Source organism: Vanessa tameamea, chromosome 26, assembly GCF_037043105.1.
Source record: "Vanessa tameamea isolate UH-Manoa-2023 chromosome 26, ilVanTame1 primary haplotype, whole genome shotgun sequence".
NCBI lineage: Eukaryota > Metazoa > Arthropoda > Insecta > Lepidoptera > Nymphalidae > Vanessa > Vanessa tameamea.
This window is the reverse complement of record NC_087334.1, coordinates 3100556-3117817: the sequence shown is the minus strand read 5'-3', so window position 1 is coordinate 3117817 and position 17262 is coordinate 3100556. Positions and strand designations below refer to the sequence as shown.

The window sequence follows — 17262 nt, the reverse complement described above, 5'->3', positions numbered from 1 at the left end:
AAAATAAAATTTGTGCTCAACGGACTATTCGTTTAGTTTATTATGTAGATTAACTATTGCACTGGATACTTATGAATCGGTTGTAATCCAAGAGATAAACGTGTCGATTCTGTACACGGTCTCGAAGGTAAACTAAGACAACTTAAACTTTCAAGGTTATCTGTTAAAAGAGATAGAAAATATTAATGAGCTGCCACACTGTAGTCAATGTTAATAGTTTTAATCTGTGTGAAAAATTCTAACGAATCGTAACGAATCGTAACGAATCTAATTTATATCTGTATATACATATCTGTGTTAGTAAACGTCTGATAATGTTTAAAGAATTCTACAACTGAAGTGTGGGAGCATCATTATTATCAAATTAGTTTATTAAAGAGATTGTGTGCAAAAGTATCGACACCGATAAATTAATTGTTTTTCATTTCAACAGTAATGAAAATATCTGGCTTGGCGAGAAACGAATTCAAAAGTAACCTCATCGATTTTAAAGCAATTATAATATTTATATACAATCCTCCATCGTATTACGAACACTTCGCAAAGTAACATCAAGGGCAATATGTGAAGTTATATTTCATTAATTTACTGTTATTTATCTGATAAAATAAATCTCGAATTATACATAATAATGACTCAATAATATATATCAAATGATGAAACCAATAATATTTGGTTAAATATTAACAAAAAACAGAAAACTTATTCTTGAGTTGCTTCACAAGAACAATTTTTTTTTTTTTTTTGAAAAAAGAATACATTAATTTGACCCTGATGAACTAAAAAACATTCCAAAATATCTTCACAAGAATTGCCCACTGTACACCGAACATAACCTCACATCATAATTGACGGACCACTATTAAGCAGTCTTCACATTAATATATCATTAAAATACTAGATTATAATAAAAAATACTGGACCATTAAAGTGATTTAGTAGGAATTACGAATAATTTAAGAATGTGTTATTATTTAGACTCGTGGAAAATGTTCAAACGATTAAATCGTCTCACTGTTTCTATAACATAAAACAAAAAAAAAAAAATTACAAGTATAGCCAAATAAAACGAATATACTTAAAGATATAATTGCTAAAAAAATGTGTTTAGCAAAAATTTCAGCTCAATCGGTGATAAGTAGCAAGATTCCACCCGAACAAACATACATTGAAAATTAAACAAAAGTTTTTAAAAAATTGAGAAATTCCTTTTGTATATTTCAAAGTTAGAATTCTTGTAACGATGTAAATGAACACCATCTCCACCATCACAATTTAAAAAGAAAAAGATAAGTTAGTGCTTCGTTCATATTAATATTATTAAATTTTTGTACGACTACCTGAATAGGGGGTGATTTCATGGCTTCCATTACGATGAGTGCCACGTATTCCCAAAACAAAAAAAAATCATTATTTCTAACTTGAATATGAACATTTTCCACTTACTAACCATAGATACATTATATAATTAGGTATAAGATAACCGATGTCGTATAATTCATACGATATTTATTGGTTCAGTATAATTGAACTTTTTGATGGCGTATAAAATCCAGCAAGATGACGGCACTGTAAGCGGACCGCTAATGCTCGCGCATGCGCACGAAGAACGTCCGTTTCTCATGCGAGCGTGCACCCGCGCACGTTTTAGCGGACGCCCTAGACATTCATCTGATTCGGTAAGGTTGCATATTATTATTATGTAAAAATATTTGACTTATATATTTAATGTACTTCGAGGGATAAAATATATAATATTGGACTTCTGATTGAGATTGATAGACTGCGACACAGTTTAACCGATTAACATAAAATATTTCAGTATTTTTTATGGACAAAAATAGTATTAAGTCTGTTGTGACAGACAGCACAACAACGTTAAACGTCCAACTAATCACCACGCCACGAGATGGCTGTCAAAGTTGATCTAATTTTACAATAATAATAATTTTGTAATTATTGTGAAATATTTAAAAGAAACATAGATCCTCTTTTAATGGAAATTCAAAACCTTTAAGTATTATGCAAATATATATTTTTAAATAATAAATCATGACATATCAGTAATATTTTAGACACAAGTATTGAAATATAAGTTTAAAAGTAGTATATTTCCTTGTCCATTAATTTGATTCAAAAACTCATATTGCCTGGCTCATATTAAGCCTTGAAATCGAGTAGCCATATTTTAAAACCGACGAATTTAAAAATTTGCAACCTTAGAACATACCATTGAATCAGTTCATGCCCTATTTAATAACGCACACAACCACGTATTACTTCATAAGAGACAAAGACATACATTCAATATAACCTGACTCTATACAACGTCCTTTTAAATTTCAATGAATTTCATCGATTACTCAATAGAATGTAGCATTTTTTTGAATATTCATCAGCCGATATAGAGAATAGCTCTATGTTTTGTTCGCATAACCGGTGAGTATATAGGCATAAGAGGCATGCCAACGTTGGCCCAACGTTTGATATTGCATTGGCAAATACATATCTAACAATATAGTATCGGTACAACTGTTCTCCAACTACTTTGAAATCAAATCGTTACAACTCATCGATGACCGCTCACAATGTCGCTCCAAAGTCCAGCGAGTGCGAATAGATTTAAAAAAAAAATCTATAACCGGAAGACTCAGATAAAGTCGGCACTATTAAAGACAATGACAATTTAATTATAGACCCTTTTATACAAGGAAGACAAGACGACGGCAAATAAAGATAATTTTAATATCTGACAAAAAAAAGAAGAGAAAAAGTATGAAATTATCATATAATTTGATATATAACGTAATTAGTATTAACTTAAGGAAAAATAAATTAGCGTCGATCGTCAATGCTTTAAAGAAATTGCTTAAATAAAAATTCAGACTATGACACTAAGTCTATGACCACAGGATTAATTTATGTATAGAGAATTCTATGTATGTACCGGGAGAAAGTTACGTAGCCAATGATTAAGTTTTGTCAAACGATACTAGCACCTATTTCAAGGCATTACGACTTATCCACTGTCAAAACTGTCACAATTTTTACATCCTCTTTAAGCATATGATGGAAATAATGGTACCATATTGTGTATATTACGATAAAGTACCAAGTTTCAAGTATTCTTAAACTAAGCACCTATACTTGAATAGTCGAACCTTCGACTGAGCCGCTAAATCACGCGTAACATTGGCAATGCCCTTTGCCTACACTCACTTTTTAATTATATTTCCAAAATTACCAAGACCATTATATTATAATAACAATTTTGAATACATGTTTCTTACAAATTATGTAATACCATTTTACGTCTACATTATACATCGAGTCACCAAATTATTACAATATATCTACAGCCAACTTTCTATTCCCCCAAATAATTTCGGAAACAAGCTGATACGGATGCATTTATCTCACTTGTATCCTAGAAAAATCCGTCTAATCAATGTTTACATCTCCTTCTTACATTATTGTGTAGAAAAAGGCAGCTATACGTCCAAAAATTGAGTTCGTCTCGGTTACATTGAGACAAACTTTACACCAACATTGGACAAAACGGTTGATATTGGTCTGATATATTGGCCACTGCAAATTTTCGTACCAACATTATCAAAATTGTGTATTAGTTAAAGCTATTACAGAATATGGCGGTTTCTGTCGAAACTGTATCAAAGTTGGTTAGCTAATAGGAAATATGCACCAAAGTTAAAGGGTCTCTTCATAGTTACCGCACAACGCACTGAGTATTATGTTCGTAACAATTAACAATTATGCATTCTTTTATACGAGTCCGCTTGGTGTCGGCGGCGTCCTGTAAGGATACAAACATATAATTAGTGTCATAAGTTTACTGGTTCTTGATAATTTATTTAGTGGTTTTCTTTTATATTTTCAAATAGAAAAATACTGTAGTCCACATATTTATATCAAGTTTATGATATTGTTACAAATTTGACACCTACTTTTTAGACATTAGCATGAACAAATCCGTGTTTAACATACTCAGCTGACACGACCTGCAGCCTATCTACAAGAGAGCAATAAAAAGCTAACCGGTTCAGCTGGCGGGCGGCGCGGGCGCTTGCGGGGCGGGCAGAGCGTGCGCGTAGGACGCCAGCGCGCAGTAGGCGGCCAGCAGCGCGTGCGGCGCGTGCGCGGCGGCGGCGGGGGCGGCGGGGGCGGCGGGGGCGGCGGTTGCTGCGGGCGCGGGGGGCGCGGGCGGCGCAGCGCGCGCGTGCGCGTTGAGCGCGCTGCTGCAGTACAGGTCGGCGGCGCACACGCGCGGCGCGCACTCGGCGCCCGGCTCGCTCACGCGCGGGTTGCGCACGCCGCCGCACGCCGCGCTCAGCGAGCAGAACGTCAGCGCTCGCCATCCGCCGTACCTGGATGTTCGATGCGATATAGACCACCAACCCGCGGGGTAGTCGAATAGGTTCTAAGCCTTTTGCTCAGCAATGGGTCGTTTACGGGCTTTGTAGGTCTAATATGTCATATTATTCATTTATTAAATCGAAGCTTCGATTTTATGACAACAAAACATATTTCGAGTCGATTTCTTAGCCCACGTCGTTTGCCTTGAGACATATTATTTCAAAGATATGAAAAGTAAGTCCTAAATAATCAATTACACAAAATGGCAAATAACGGATTCGTTTTATTTTATGAAATAGGAGGCGGACGGGCAAGGCTTAGGTGGCCACCTAAGTTACTATGTATGCTTAGATTCACCACTCACCATTCAAACCGGAACACAATACCTGCTTGGCAAGACGGGCTTGCCTACCAACAAGCAAAAAGTTCAAAGAAAATCAAAATCGAATGAATGCTTACTTGTCAATGACTACGACTGGACCATTCTTGTATTCCATCTGACAGCCGGCTACAAATTCTATTAACGCAAACGAGTCCCTATAGGGTGCTATGAGCCTATCCAAGGCCCCTTCCCTCTCACTCTCACAGCTAGCTTGCCGCACTGCTCTAACATATTCATTGTCATCGGGCCTGCCCGCACAGTACTCAGTCGTATCACCGTGTAACCAGCCACTGCACTTAATAAACTTAACACTTAGTTGATAATCGTCCTGTAACGAATGAACACTGACATTGGTAACTTCTATAATTCTATCGGAGGGGACTTTCGGAACACTTTTAACTTTTTCAAACATATACACTGGTCTCCTTAACTCCGCTTCCTCTTCGACGGATAAGGATGGCGCGATGGGAGGTGGGGGTGGTGCCGTGTCTGGGGGAGAACCGGCGGTCCTTGATCCCCATTCAGGAAATTTGAATTTGGTTGGCGAACTGAGTTTGAAGTTTTTCAATGACATTTTGGATGGACTTCTTGGAGATTTTGGTCCATTCTTCTTTTCAGACAAAGATGAGAATAAATCTCCATTCGCTATCGATTTCCGAGCTGATAGATCTCTGCTTCCACTGAGACGTTCTAATCTCAATTCCGTTCTATCGAAGCGGTACGCTGGTTCCGATTCGTTGATTGGAGAACAATTTTCTGGTATAAGACATTCGTCGTCTGCGCACTCACTGCCCTCCTGCCTCCTGTAGCCGTTCGTCTCTGGCGTTGGTGGTGAATGGTTTTGAACTTTTCTTTCCGATCTTCTATAGGCTACATATGTGTCTTTCGAAACAAAACTCGCTCTAAAGTTCGCAACAAATAATTCCTTTTCATCTTCTGTTGGCCAGAACACGTCGCATTCCTGATAAAAATACAGTGACCTTCAGTTGCAACTCTTAAAAGTAGTCATTCATTATATGCTCACTGCTCAGTCTTAACCCTTAATTAATTCACATTGATGATAATCAGAAGAAAATAAGCAATTTATATAGACATGTTTTGTTATAAAAAAAATATATAGACAAATGAATTCTTCTGAATAGAAAGATTTCGAACCGGTGGTAGGTTTACATTTAATTTTAAAATGCCGATATAAAAATACTCGTAAGGGCATGGTCAAACGAAGGACGAGCAGGTGGACTCACGGGGTCGGGCGGCTCGTCGGCCAGCAGCAGCACGAGCTGCGCCGTGTGGTCCCACAGCAGGCGCCACAGCTCGGGCGCGCGCGCGGGGTGCTGCGCCACCGCGTACTCGCGCATGCGCCGCCGCCCGCACACCCAGCTCGCGTTCACGTACTCACTGCCTGCGCACACACACTCGTCACAGGACCTGGAGCTTGTTCACTCCAGGGAACGTAGAAAATGTTACGTACGAAGAAAATTTAAAAAAAGGTAATATTTGAAAGCAAAATCTTCATGTTTTCACTTTTGCCGACTTTTTAAGTATATTAAGTCGATATCAATTACATAAGTAATTTTATTATCACATAGAAAAAGTATACACGAACGAACTTGAAAAATAAATAATTAATAAACCAATCTACCTTCGACTCCAGGCTTAGGAACCAGCATGACTCTGGCTGAGTCTGACGGCAAGATACCACCGGGACGATTCTTCTCAGCGTTGTGAGCTGCGCGTGCGCACACACTAGACTCCACACATGATCTCGTTATCAACTGAAATGCACAAATATGATTAAATCAGAAACATGGAGCTTAAAAAACATTACAAATATAAAATAAAAACAATTTATCTTAGAACCTACAAAATCGATCAAAATCGTAAAGTTAATAATAAAGTACATATATCAAAGCAACTTACCTGGAATTGTTTCTCTAACAAGTTAACGGGAGGCGGGCCTTGGTATACCTGATGCCTGTTAGATAATGACCGCATTCGTTCCAACAACGCGTAGTTCTCAGCTCTATTTACCCTTTAAATTAAAATAAATACCAGTTTATTTGATCTATCAATTTTAAGCAAAGTTTTCGCTTCTACAAATTATAGGAGAATTTACCCTACACAGGATGTTTTAAATTAGCACCGAGGATAAGTCAATATTTCAAAACATCAATAAATCAACGGTCACTTAAACTCATAACAGCCTGTATATTCATTTAAATCTCACCTGCGCATTTCCTCTTTTTCCTGTTCGTTCATATTATTGTATGCTTGCATTTTCTTATTGTACGTGTCAGTCGTACGAGGCGCCAGATCGTACACGCCTTCCATTTCCTCCCCGTTAACCAACCCGTCTTTTTCCTGATTCAACTCACTACTCAACTCATCAGTTTTTATAGAGAGTTGACTTCCATTTTCAACTATTTGATTTTCGCTGCAGTCATTCGATCTAACGCTCGTGACGTCATTATCGAAGCCGTTCCTCAGGTCGCTCAAGCTCTTTTGTTTCGGTGGGTTAAGATCCATTACCGCGAGTTCCTCCTCCGAGATAGGCTCCAAAAGTTTCACTAGATATTCTCTAGCTTTAGCGAATTCAACTTCCGTATTGCCAGACCGTACATATTCCAGGAGGGCATCGTGTACGAAGACGTATTGCTCCTCTGTCTGTACAAGGTGATTCCTCTGTGTGCGCGCTCGGCACAGGAAGCCGAGAGGGGACAGTGTGCCTGTCAATTTTAATTGGTTCAATTGTGCGTCTATAACTATATATGTACCCGTTCGCCCCACGCCAGCACTGCAAAGATAAAAACCGAGATTACAAATCGTCTTTTTTATATTCAATTATTTATTGCCAATTTTAAAAACTGGTGTTCTTTTCAAATGTTAGTGTTCCATTATAGTTCCTCAGAGGAAGAATCTAGATAGACGTATAGAGTAGCGCGGGCGCAGCACCTGCAGTGCACGAGCACGGTGCCCGGGTCGGCGGCGGCGCGCACGAAGGGCAGCACGGCCAGCGGGTGGCGCGGCGTGCCGTGGTCGGGCCACACCGTGTAGTGGTACTGCACCACGTGCCGGCCCTCGCCGCTCGCCGCGCTCGACTCGCTGCTCAACTCGCTCCCCTGCTGGTAGCGTACAATGTTAACCTCAGTTCGACCCGGCGAAAACTCCCGGTGGTGAGTGATCACCGTAACTATTGCATACGTGCACTAGGGGACGTAAAAATCACTCCTTACGCCGCCGATGTGCTTGCAGCATAATAAGATCTAAGATGTTATATCCCACGTGCCTGATATTAGACTGGTTCACACACCCTTCGACTGCAACACATAATTACATAGTATTGATATGTGATGATTATTGGACGATAACCACATTTTAAGGCTTTCCTAGGAGACGTTCCCAGTATCTCTAGTTATAATTACGCCTCACCGATTGCGCTGCACTGCGTACGCGTAGATGTCGTACGGTGTACGCTGCCCGCACATCCTCGTACAAAAGTGTCACATGTATTCCGCCGAATTCGGCGGAACTTCCTCGCCCGCCTGCAGGCCAGTACATGTCACATTTCCGCTGAAAGAAAAATAAAATAGTATATTACAGCTATTTCCTTCTACAAAGGGGGCCAAATTAATATATAGATTACTATAGATACTTGTATAGACACAATACTAAACAAGACTGAACGACACTCACCCGTCCCCTCTCGACGAGGTTCGTGATCATAACGAGTGTGTGTACACGATGCTGCCAGATCATCCGCCAGAAGGCGTCCAAGGTGGCTGGGGTCGGTCCCTGCGTAGCGATGTATCTGCGACGCCACACTGCCCATTCCAGTTTGATTTGCCGAGGGACACCATCTGATGATGCATATTAATATATTTAATTTGTTACATTATTTAACAAAACAACAAGTCTAAAACCAAGTTGCATACTATATGATGATGTTTGTGTACTTGTATATGAAAATACAATGTTGAACTTAAGTTGTAGTTTAAGGAAAAAACCTTGGAGATTGAATGAGATACAAATAAATTGAAATAGATACAAATGAGCTAAATTTTCATCCGATACATGCTTATGACGGATGCATCCTTTATGACGGAGAACGAGATTAATTATTGTTCATCTTTCAACACAAACAAGCACACAAAAACACAAGTTATGCTTGTTCTATTTTAAGCCCACAATCTTCAATTAATATTGACGTATTCTAACCAATTAAACTCACTTATGTCCACATATACATCGTCTAGCTCCGAGTCGTCATCGCTGCGTTCGCTATCGGAGTCATCGGCCTGATCTTCCGACTCTACGATGCCGGAGAACTCGATGTTCAGGAAAGCCGATTCGATGCCCTCGGCAAGATTTGGCGGTGGTTTTGTTACTTTTACTGAGGGTTGTCTATGGAATAAAAAAAAATTTATTTATTTATTACTACACAGTTACTGATGTATCATCATCTATCTTTATTGAGAATTAGCATTTTATACGACTATTTGCTGCCCGCGGGTTCGCATTTGCATAAGGGTTTTTTTAAGTTATACTACACCCGGGGGCTCACAGTAGCCCGCGCCTATTTTCTCTTTAAAGTTTTAGTTAGGTGTGACGGTTTAGAATTTTACTTGTTTACTAAACGTGTTTTAGGGGTTAGTCGCCAGGAGTTAGGTATAAAATTTTAATGTCGCTCCTTGGAGGTCAAGCTTGCAGCGGGGAGACGGGGAGGCGGGGAGACGGGGAGGTACCTGGCGGGCTTGGCGCGGCGCTCGAGGCGGCGCTCGATGCGGCGCGCGGCGTGCGGCGACAGCGCGGGCAGCATGCCGTCGATGAAGTTGGCGTTGACGTAGTCGCAGGCGGCGCCGCGCCCCGCGCCCACGCAGCCCGCCGCGCCGCAGCGCGCGCCCGCCGACACGCACACGCGCGAGTGGTCGTCTGCGGGTCATTTTATGGTAGAGTGGATTTATTTTTCATATGATTATTGAATGTAACTTTGCTCATCACGTCAGAAACTAAAAAATAATTTTTACTCTGTGGCGATATACGTACATGCGGTGATATTCAAATATCGATTCTTAAGCCTGTTCTCCGGTCGGTAACTATGATGGCTGGTGTGTCCCAGTGCGGCCGACTTCGCTACTACGATTTCATATTCCTTGCTGCAAATAAACATTTAAACATTAACTTCCCCGACTCCGAGCAGGACAAATACCCGAAAAATATGTCTCATCTCAGACCATATTGTACAGGTTTAAAAATATATCATGAGCTGACGCAGCAGCCGAATTATGCGACTCTGCTACCAAGACCGACCTGAATCCGATATCTCCGTCTGCATGCAGCGACGCGACGTGCGCGGGAAAGTGTCGCGCGCGTACCAGCGGATGTGCTCCGCCGGCCATACGCGGAGGTCTCGCCGCACCTCCCTCCACCGCGCCCGCACCACCCGCTCCCCCCGCGCCGCCCGCGCACGTCACGAGCGGCGAACAGTTCACTACTGAGAACGAGGAAATATATCAATCTATAACTTAATGTCTTTAATAAAATTTTCTACATATTAAAATATCGACACTTAAAAATGTTATCATTTAAAATTATTAATCTGATATAAGGAAACAATCAAATTAAACATTTTTTTATATATTAAATTAGCATATAAAAAACTAACATACCAGGTTTCTTGTACGTATTGAGAGGTGCTCTGGCGGCCCTCTCACCTCCTTCTTCCAGGTAATTGTACGCCGCACTAATGCATTTACTGACTCGTGATCGACATCTGAAAAGAGTACAAATTATAAGTCCCTCCACGTATGTCCGGTAACTGTATTCAAGAATCCATTCGTATTGCTTACGTATGGTAGGTTGAGGAAAAAAATATCAATATTTTTTACCAGTCTACAGATGCTATCAGTCACTTATCGCTAGATATGACATTTGCTCCCTAATATAAATTAAAAAAAAATAGACAGCTTAATAAATAGACGTTAGTTATGTTCATTCTGACCTCCAATAAACCAAAGCAGCGCTGACAGCAGCCAGCGTAGTTAGTAAAGCGGCTGCAAGCAGCGCTACGAGAGAGTTGCCAGCTCGCTTCACTTGAGACACGTCCGCTGGTGACATCGCTTCAGAATGCGCCGCACATAGTTCGCTTGACACTTCCTGATGAGAAGAATCATTATTTTCCGGTCAAAATATTTTATTCTAAACACCATATAAAATCATTTAACTAATTAACATACAAGTCATCTTCTGTACATCTTATCAGGAGATTTACGTAACGAAATAATTAACAAACTCGTTAGTCGAAAATGCTCATCGACTAAGAACGGACTTTACTGAAAAAAACCCTCAATGTAGTCATTGTAATGTAAACGTAATATTATTTGTTACTTTTAATTAGTAGTCTTACGTCGATACAGATTATAAACCGGAGAGAAAACGCTACACCGAAAAAATGCACTAGAGCAGAACCCCAGTTAAAATTAATCAAACACAACTAAAATCCCCACCACACTCGACGACCTCTTTTTCGATATAAAACAACAAAACAAGATTTCTCTTGTTGTCTGAACAATTTATTTGTTGCAGAAAAAACGTATGTTTTAAAAAATACGACATAACAAGTGTTTAAAAATGGAAACAACTTATTTATACATATACTCGCAGGCAAACGTAAACGTATATACAGCCAAGAACTGTTTTATAAAATACACCTTTATGATCGTGCGTAACAGATTTGGAAAGCATAACGCCAATGAAAGTATTTATCATGTTATGAAACAGTTTATATTTAAAGCACATTAAGTGGTGGATCTTGTGCCTGAACCCTCGTTATTGAATCCAATCCTACTCATCAGCAAACGCTGTTCCGTCAGATTATAAGAGTGAAGGATTAGAAATATCATCTATATCCTATTCCAATGGAAGTAGGAAAAAAAAATAAACGAATCTTAAATTTACGTATATCATTCGTTTATGATTAATATATATTTATTTATAATACAACACTATTACACTTTACTACTTATTTCCACTTTAATTAACCTACTTTTAGGACTAAATCACATAAATACTATACACGAAATATACATAAATTACAAATACCTAAGTCTAGAACTAAACATTATGGTAACAAAACTATACAATTTGAGGGAGCGCTAATGTACAATAATCTACCGAGAGAAATATTTAACGAAAAATCTTTTTTGAAATTTAAGGCTAAATTAAAAATATACTGTCAAACTTTATAATTATATTTGAATGTTTGTATAAATAAGGTTACCATTAACTATATATATGTTTATTATTATGTTACTAGTTTAAGTTTCCCATGTAAGTGAACTTTGTTCTTAATGGGAAATAAATCATCTCTAATCTCAATCTCAATTTTACTTTTAATATTCCTATAACAGTTTCGTATACGTTCAAAACGCCATTTTTACGCAAATCCATAGTGAATTTCATAGATTAATCAAGCTCTCGACCAATGTTATCGCGTCAATTTGCTGTCAAATGTCGTTTATTTAGCTTTTTTCCTGTTACGGTTGGAATAGACTATATGTTAGTGCAGATACTTGTCCAATATAATATATTTTGTGTCATTTCCTAGTTTCATTTCAAGAACAGCCGTGTCCGATAACACTCAGGCCGTCATCACCGTTGTCTTTATTATATTTAGATAAACAATTAAATTACCTTCGGTGGAGACTCGGAACCATTTATAAGCGTATTCGGTCGCGTCACGGACAATGTGACGGCGTATATCTTCACTTCGTAACTCGTTACATTCCATAACTCGACTTTCTGCAAAAACAAAAAAGATGGTATTCAAATAAACAATTAGCCAATATATAATTTGTACGTACAGGAACGCGCCTCCCCACGTTTATGTTTTTGGCTACTAAAGGTACGTACACTTAAATTTCAAATTAGACCAATTGTGTCGGACTACGCGGTTGATAAACTGAATACAAATAAAGTAGTCCCAGAGTCGTATTGGAGCAGGGCTGTAGCAGTACGGCATGAACGAGCTCAAACTGAGCGATCGAAGTCCCGAGCGACGACTAGTTATCTCTAAATCTATAATAACATATTCTAATTTAAATTAACTTACAACACTGATTGTGGTTTCGATATCATCTTTGACCGTCGGCAATGTGAGTCGAGTCCTTGGCTGCTGTTCTGGTATTTTCCTCAAGGTCACAACGTATTGGTCGAGCGAGTTGTTATATTCGAGTGGTTGGCGCCACTGGAGGTATAGGATTCCTGAAAGAGACGTTTATATAATTAATCGCAAAGCCCGACAGATATTGTCCTGTATGTGTAAAGATACTAATTATCATGGCAATCGGTTGAATCGTATAGAAGTCGATGTGATACAGCGCCATCTAGCGACGAATTGCAACAAAATCTATTACCGATGAGTTATTCGTCACACCATATGAAAATCACAAAATACACTTATTTCTATTTAGTGATTGATAAATAATCCAACATATTATTTATAAGTATAAAATTATTAAGAATGCGTGCGTGGGTGCGTTTGGTTGTGTTATACTTTACAATAAAGCATTTTAGAAGAGACAAAGTTTCACGTCGATTTTTGACTCTACCGCCGTTTCAGAAAGCAGCCTCTAGCGAGAGGAAAAAGCAAGACTCTTGCATTGTTACTCAAATACAAAACAGATTTACAAAGAGGATAGTATATACAAGTTAAATAAATTTGTTTATTACGGTATATAATCTGTGATTATTATACTTGGTATTTCTTTTACTTCGTCTTTATTCATACCTAAATATTTTCAAAATTAACTGAGCAACTCATAAATTATAACATTAAAGAAATAAATTCTAATATTAAAGAAAAATTGACAAAAATAATTTAAATAGACAAGGTTTTAAACAACGACTTACATTTATCCTTGTTATTATACCGTTATTGTCGTTGAATTAATAATTTTAATTAATTACCATTTGGTTGATCACACGTCAGGTTAAGTATAATGGGTGGAGAAGGCGGTCTGACGTCAGTCAACACGTAGAGAGACTCGGATTGGGGACCGAGACGTTCTATCAGATCGGATGACATCACACCGTCCAACGGGAAGTTGTAGAATGAACGCACCCATATCTTATAGGGGGTGAACGGTTCTGTAATAAAAATATATATAATGAATACACCAATCAAAACAAAAAACAGATAATCATTAAATATAATTCAATCGAAAATATATTAGTATTTTTTAATATAATCTTTAAGTACTTTACACGTGACGATTTCACTTGATCGATTGCTTAAAGCGATTTAAAACCGTCTGAAGAGACTTGTAATCAAATTGAATATGACCATTTTACAATTTTGTATATTTAATGACAACATATTTTTTTAATTCGATTTTTTTATATAATTATGAGCCGAGATGGCCCAGTGGTTAGAACGCGTGCATCTTAACCGATGATTTCGGGTTCAAACCCAGGCAGGCACCACTGAATTTACATGTGCTTAATTTGTTTATAATTCATCTCGTGCTCGGCGGTGAAGGAAAACATCGTGAGGAAACCTGCATGTGTCTAATTTCAACGAAATTCTGCCACATGTGTATTCCACCAACGCGCATTGGAGCAGCGTGGTGGAATATGCTCCATACCTTCTCCTCAACGGGAGAGGAGGCCTTAGCCCAGCAGTGGGAAATTTACAGGCTGATTATGTTATGTTTTTATTATATAATTATAATTTCAACTTACTTAAACTTCGCAATCTAAAACCGACAACTTTAATCTGTTGCACACCGGAGGTGTTTAACAGTGTCAAATTTTTAGTCGCGTTCATGTTATCCTGCATGCCCCAATCGCTCTTGAACACGTTTCTCTTCTTTATATCATCCGACGTTGGTATCTCAGTCATCTTCGACAGATCACTGGACGCTTTCTTTATTGGAAAACCTTCTTCGTAATACAATACATATGCTATCTGTGCTACTTTCTTTGGTACGACGGGTACAGACTTCTTGTCTACTCTTATTGGGAATTCGAATACACGATGCGTCTCCGTTCCATCGATATCTCTCTCTAAACTAATCTTACCCTCGGTCACATTATCCTGCCTTCGCTTCCTGTGCCGCCGAGACCTCGTATCTCTTTTCGTTCTATAGGAATCATCGGTCAATATATAGGAATCTGAAAATTCGTCGTTATATTTCTGTTTGTCATTCTTGTACAAATTATACGAGTACTCTACGTCTTTTAATCTATCTTGTTTCACTGGTGCATCTATTATTAGACGATCATCTGTAATACCGTCAGTGATCGGTTCGTCTGCTTGCGTTTCTTTCTTAGCAACCGTTAGGTCCGGTTCTAATTTTATTGTATCCTTTTCAATATTCGTATCTATTGTTTTTCGTAGTTGAATTGTCGTGTACGTGGCTGGCGGGGCCCATAATAAATGTATCTCGTCAGCTGTCACCCTGTCTGCAGTGAGGTTTTGCGGGGCGGACGGAACTGTAACAGAATGAAATATTTATAAATAACACTTTTATTTAAAACTAATTTTTCTTACGCATAATTAAAATAGTAATGTCTTCTAAATACTATGTATTATGGTATCACTTGAGTCCGAGCCATATTTTTATAATCCGTAAGTTATAATCTATACTAATATTAGAGACGCCAAATTAACTCTGTCTATACGTTTTTAACGCTCCCACGGCTAAACCACTTAGCCGAATTTGTAAAATTTAGTATGAAGCAAACTTGAACCCTTGAAACTTGAAAAAAAGACCTAGGCTACATTTTTTAAACTTAAAACCTAAAACGAAGGCAAAGCCGCGGGCGAAAACTTGTATCTCATATTTAATAAGAACTTGTTTTTGTTCGTATTTGTACATTATAAAGATATTGGCACTCACGTTATGATCCTACCATTGGACCATAAACATTAGGTGGCGTAAATCATATTAGAAACTTATAAAAAATATATTAGAGGTATTATTGTGTACGACAGTGTTAATAGTTAATAAAAAATACTTTAGCAGTCTTGTAAGACCTCAAATTGGTGCGTGTCGTATCGAATAATTTGCAAAAAAAAAAACATACTGTAATGCAATCCGCGCATTAGCTAGCAGTTAAAGATACATTAGCAGTCTCCTTGTAAAACATCGAAACTCATCTCATAATAATCAACTAATATTATTGTAAACGGGTTTTTTTTAATAGGTACCATTTCTTGCCCCTGTCATTTTTCTTGATAAAATTGACAGCTATAGAATCCATACAGCTGTAGGAGTATGATTGCATTGATGTGTTAACTAGCAAAACCAGACAGACGTTGGTCCTATGATGTGTTTATATATCAAGTATCGATCGGAAGATGATGTGATACTGTCTCCATACGTGAGCGAACTGGCAAGGGGTCATCTGATGGCTAATAAGAACCACTTTTTGTTACATCGCCTTCGGGCACCACTTATACAAACAATAATACTACGTATGCGTGATGATTTGTGATTAGTACCCAACCAAGCCTACAAACAAAAGGGCCACCTTGTGGTGAGTGCCATCGTCTATGACCACCATAGAACCAATGCTCCACCGATCTTAGGAACTAAGATGTTGTGCCTGTATTGACACTGGCTCACCCTTCTCACCCACCCTTCGAGGCGGAACACAACAATACTACTACTGCGGTAGAATAAGTATCTGTGGAAACCGATGGTACCTACTAAGATGGGATCGCAAAGCCCTAACACCAAGTGAATATACTAAGCTTTGTATAAATCGCATACGTATGAAAAGTATAGGTAAGAGCGGTATTATTGAGAGAGATGTGTACACAAAACTGGCTATACTTGACCTAGCCCATAATCGCCTAGATAGACAGACAATGTCAACTAGACGACTTGCATCCTATCTAGGGCTCTTAAATCCGACTTGTGTCAGCATTTTAGCAGAGACTATTTCCACTGCGGTGTTTAGCGTATCCACTTAACATGACTGTGTTATTGAGTATACAATAACTTAGCAACATAACACGATTGAGTAATCTAATTAGTAGTAAAAGAGTTCTTGCCGGTTCTTATTAGCAGAATCTTCATTCCGACCGGTGGTTGATTAGTAGTTTAAATTTCGATTCAAATAAGTAAATACTTACTCTCATAAAGTATATAAATATATAAGATCAACTACGAGTTTGAATTTAATGTTGATTATTTATATAGGTTATACTTATATTGACTATTGCTAGAGGCTTCGCTCACGTTTAAGGTATTAGTCGTCAAGTTTTGGGCACAAAAAGTAGCGCATGTCTTCCATTGGAGTTCAAGCTTGTTTCAAAGCAAATTTCATTCAATTCGGTACAGTAGTTTGGCTGTGAGAGAGCAACAGACAGACATGCAGAGTTACTATCGCATTTATAATATTAGTATAGATATATACTTCAGTAGATAATAACTATATTTTATGATCTAGTGTTTCAAACATGACTAACACTCTGAGGAAACTTCATAAATGAAATATAC

At 38.4% G+C, this 17262-nt stretch overlaps 1 protein-coding gene across 2 annotated transcripts in view; it reads right to left on the bottom strand.

The window, feature by feature from the left end:
• Positions 1-1421: 1421 nt before the first annotated feature.
• Positions 1422-17262, bottom strand: part of LOC113393842 (uncharacterized) — a 34752-nt gene continuing 18911 nt past the window's right edge. Inside the window, exons 2-21 of one of the 2 annotated variants that reach the window (XM_026630931.2) lie at positions 14495-15247; positions 13721-13900; positions 12864-13015; positions 12446-12553; positions 10755-10909; positions 10423-10526; positions 10064-10247; positions 9800-9909; positions 9499-9685; positions 8985-9157; positions 8450-8613; positions 8186-8326; positions 7709-7875; positions 6984-7550; positions 6677-6788; positions 6399-6531; positions 6001-6158; positions 4834-5717; positions 4057-4385; positions 1422-3814 (exon numbers count right to left, since the gene is read on the bottom strand). In XM_026630931.2, coding sequence (XP_026486716.2) covers positions 4061-4385; positions 4834-5717; positions 6001-6158; positions 6399-6531; positions 6677-6788; positions 6984-7550; positions 7709-7875; positions 8186-8326; positions 8450-8613; positions 8985-9157; positions 9499-9685; positions 9800-9909; positions 10064-10247; positions 10423-10526; positions 10755-10909; positions 12446-12553; positions 12864-13015; positions 13721-13900; positions 14495-15247 — 4757 coding nt within the window. In that variant the 3' untranslated portion in view covers positions 1422-3814; positions 4057-4060. The remainder of the gene's footprint in view (positions 3815-4056; positions 4386-4833; positions 5718-6000; positions 6159-6398; positions 6532-6676; positions 6789-6983; positions 7551-7708; positions 7876-8185; positions 8327-8449; positions 8614-8984; positions 9158-9498; positions 9686-9799; positions 9910-10063; positions 10248-10422; positions 10527-10754; positions 10910-12445; positions 12554-12863; positions 13016-13720; positions 13901-14494; positions 15248-17262) is intronic. The other variant, XM_026630940.2, reaches the window with a different exon arrangement.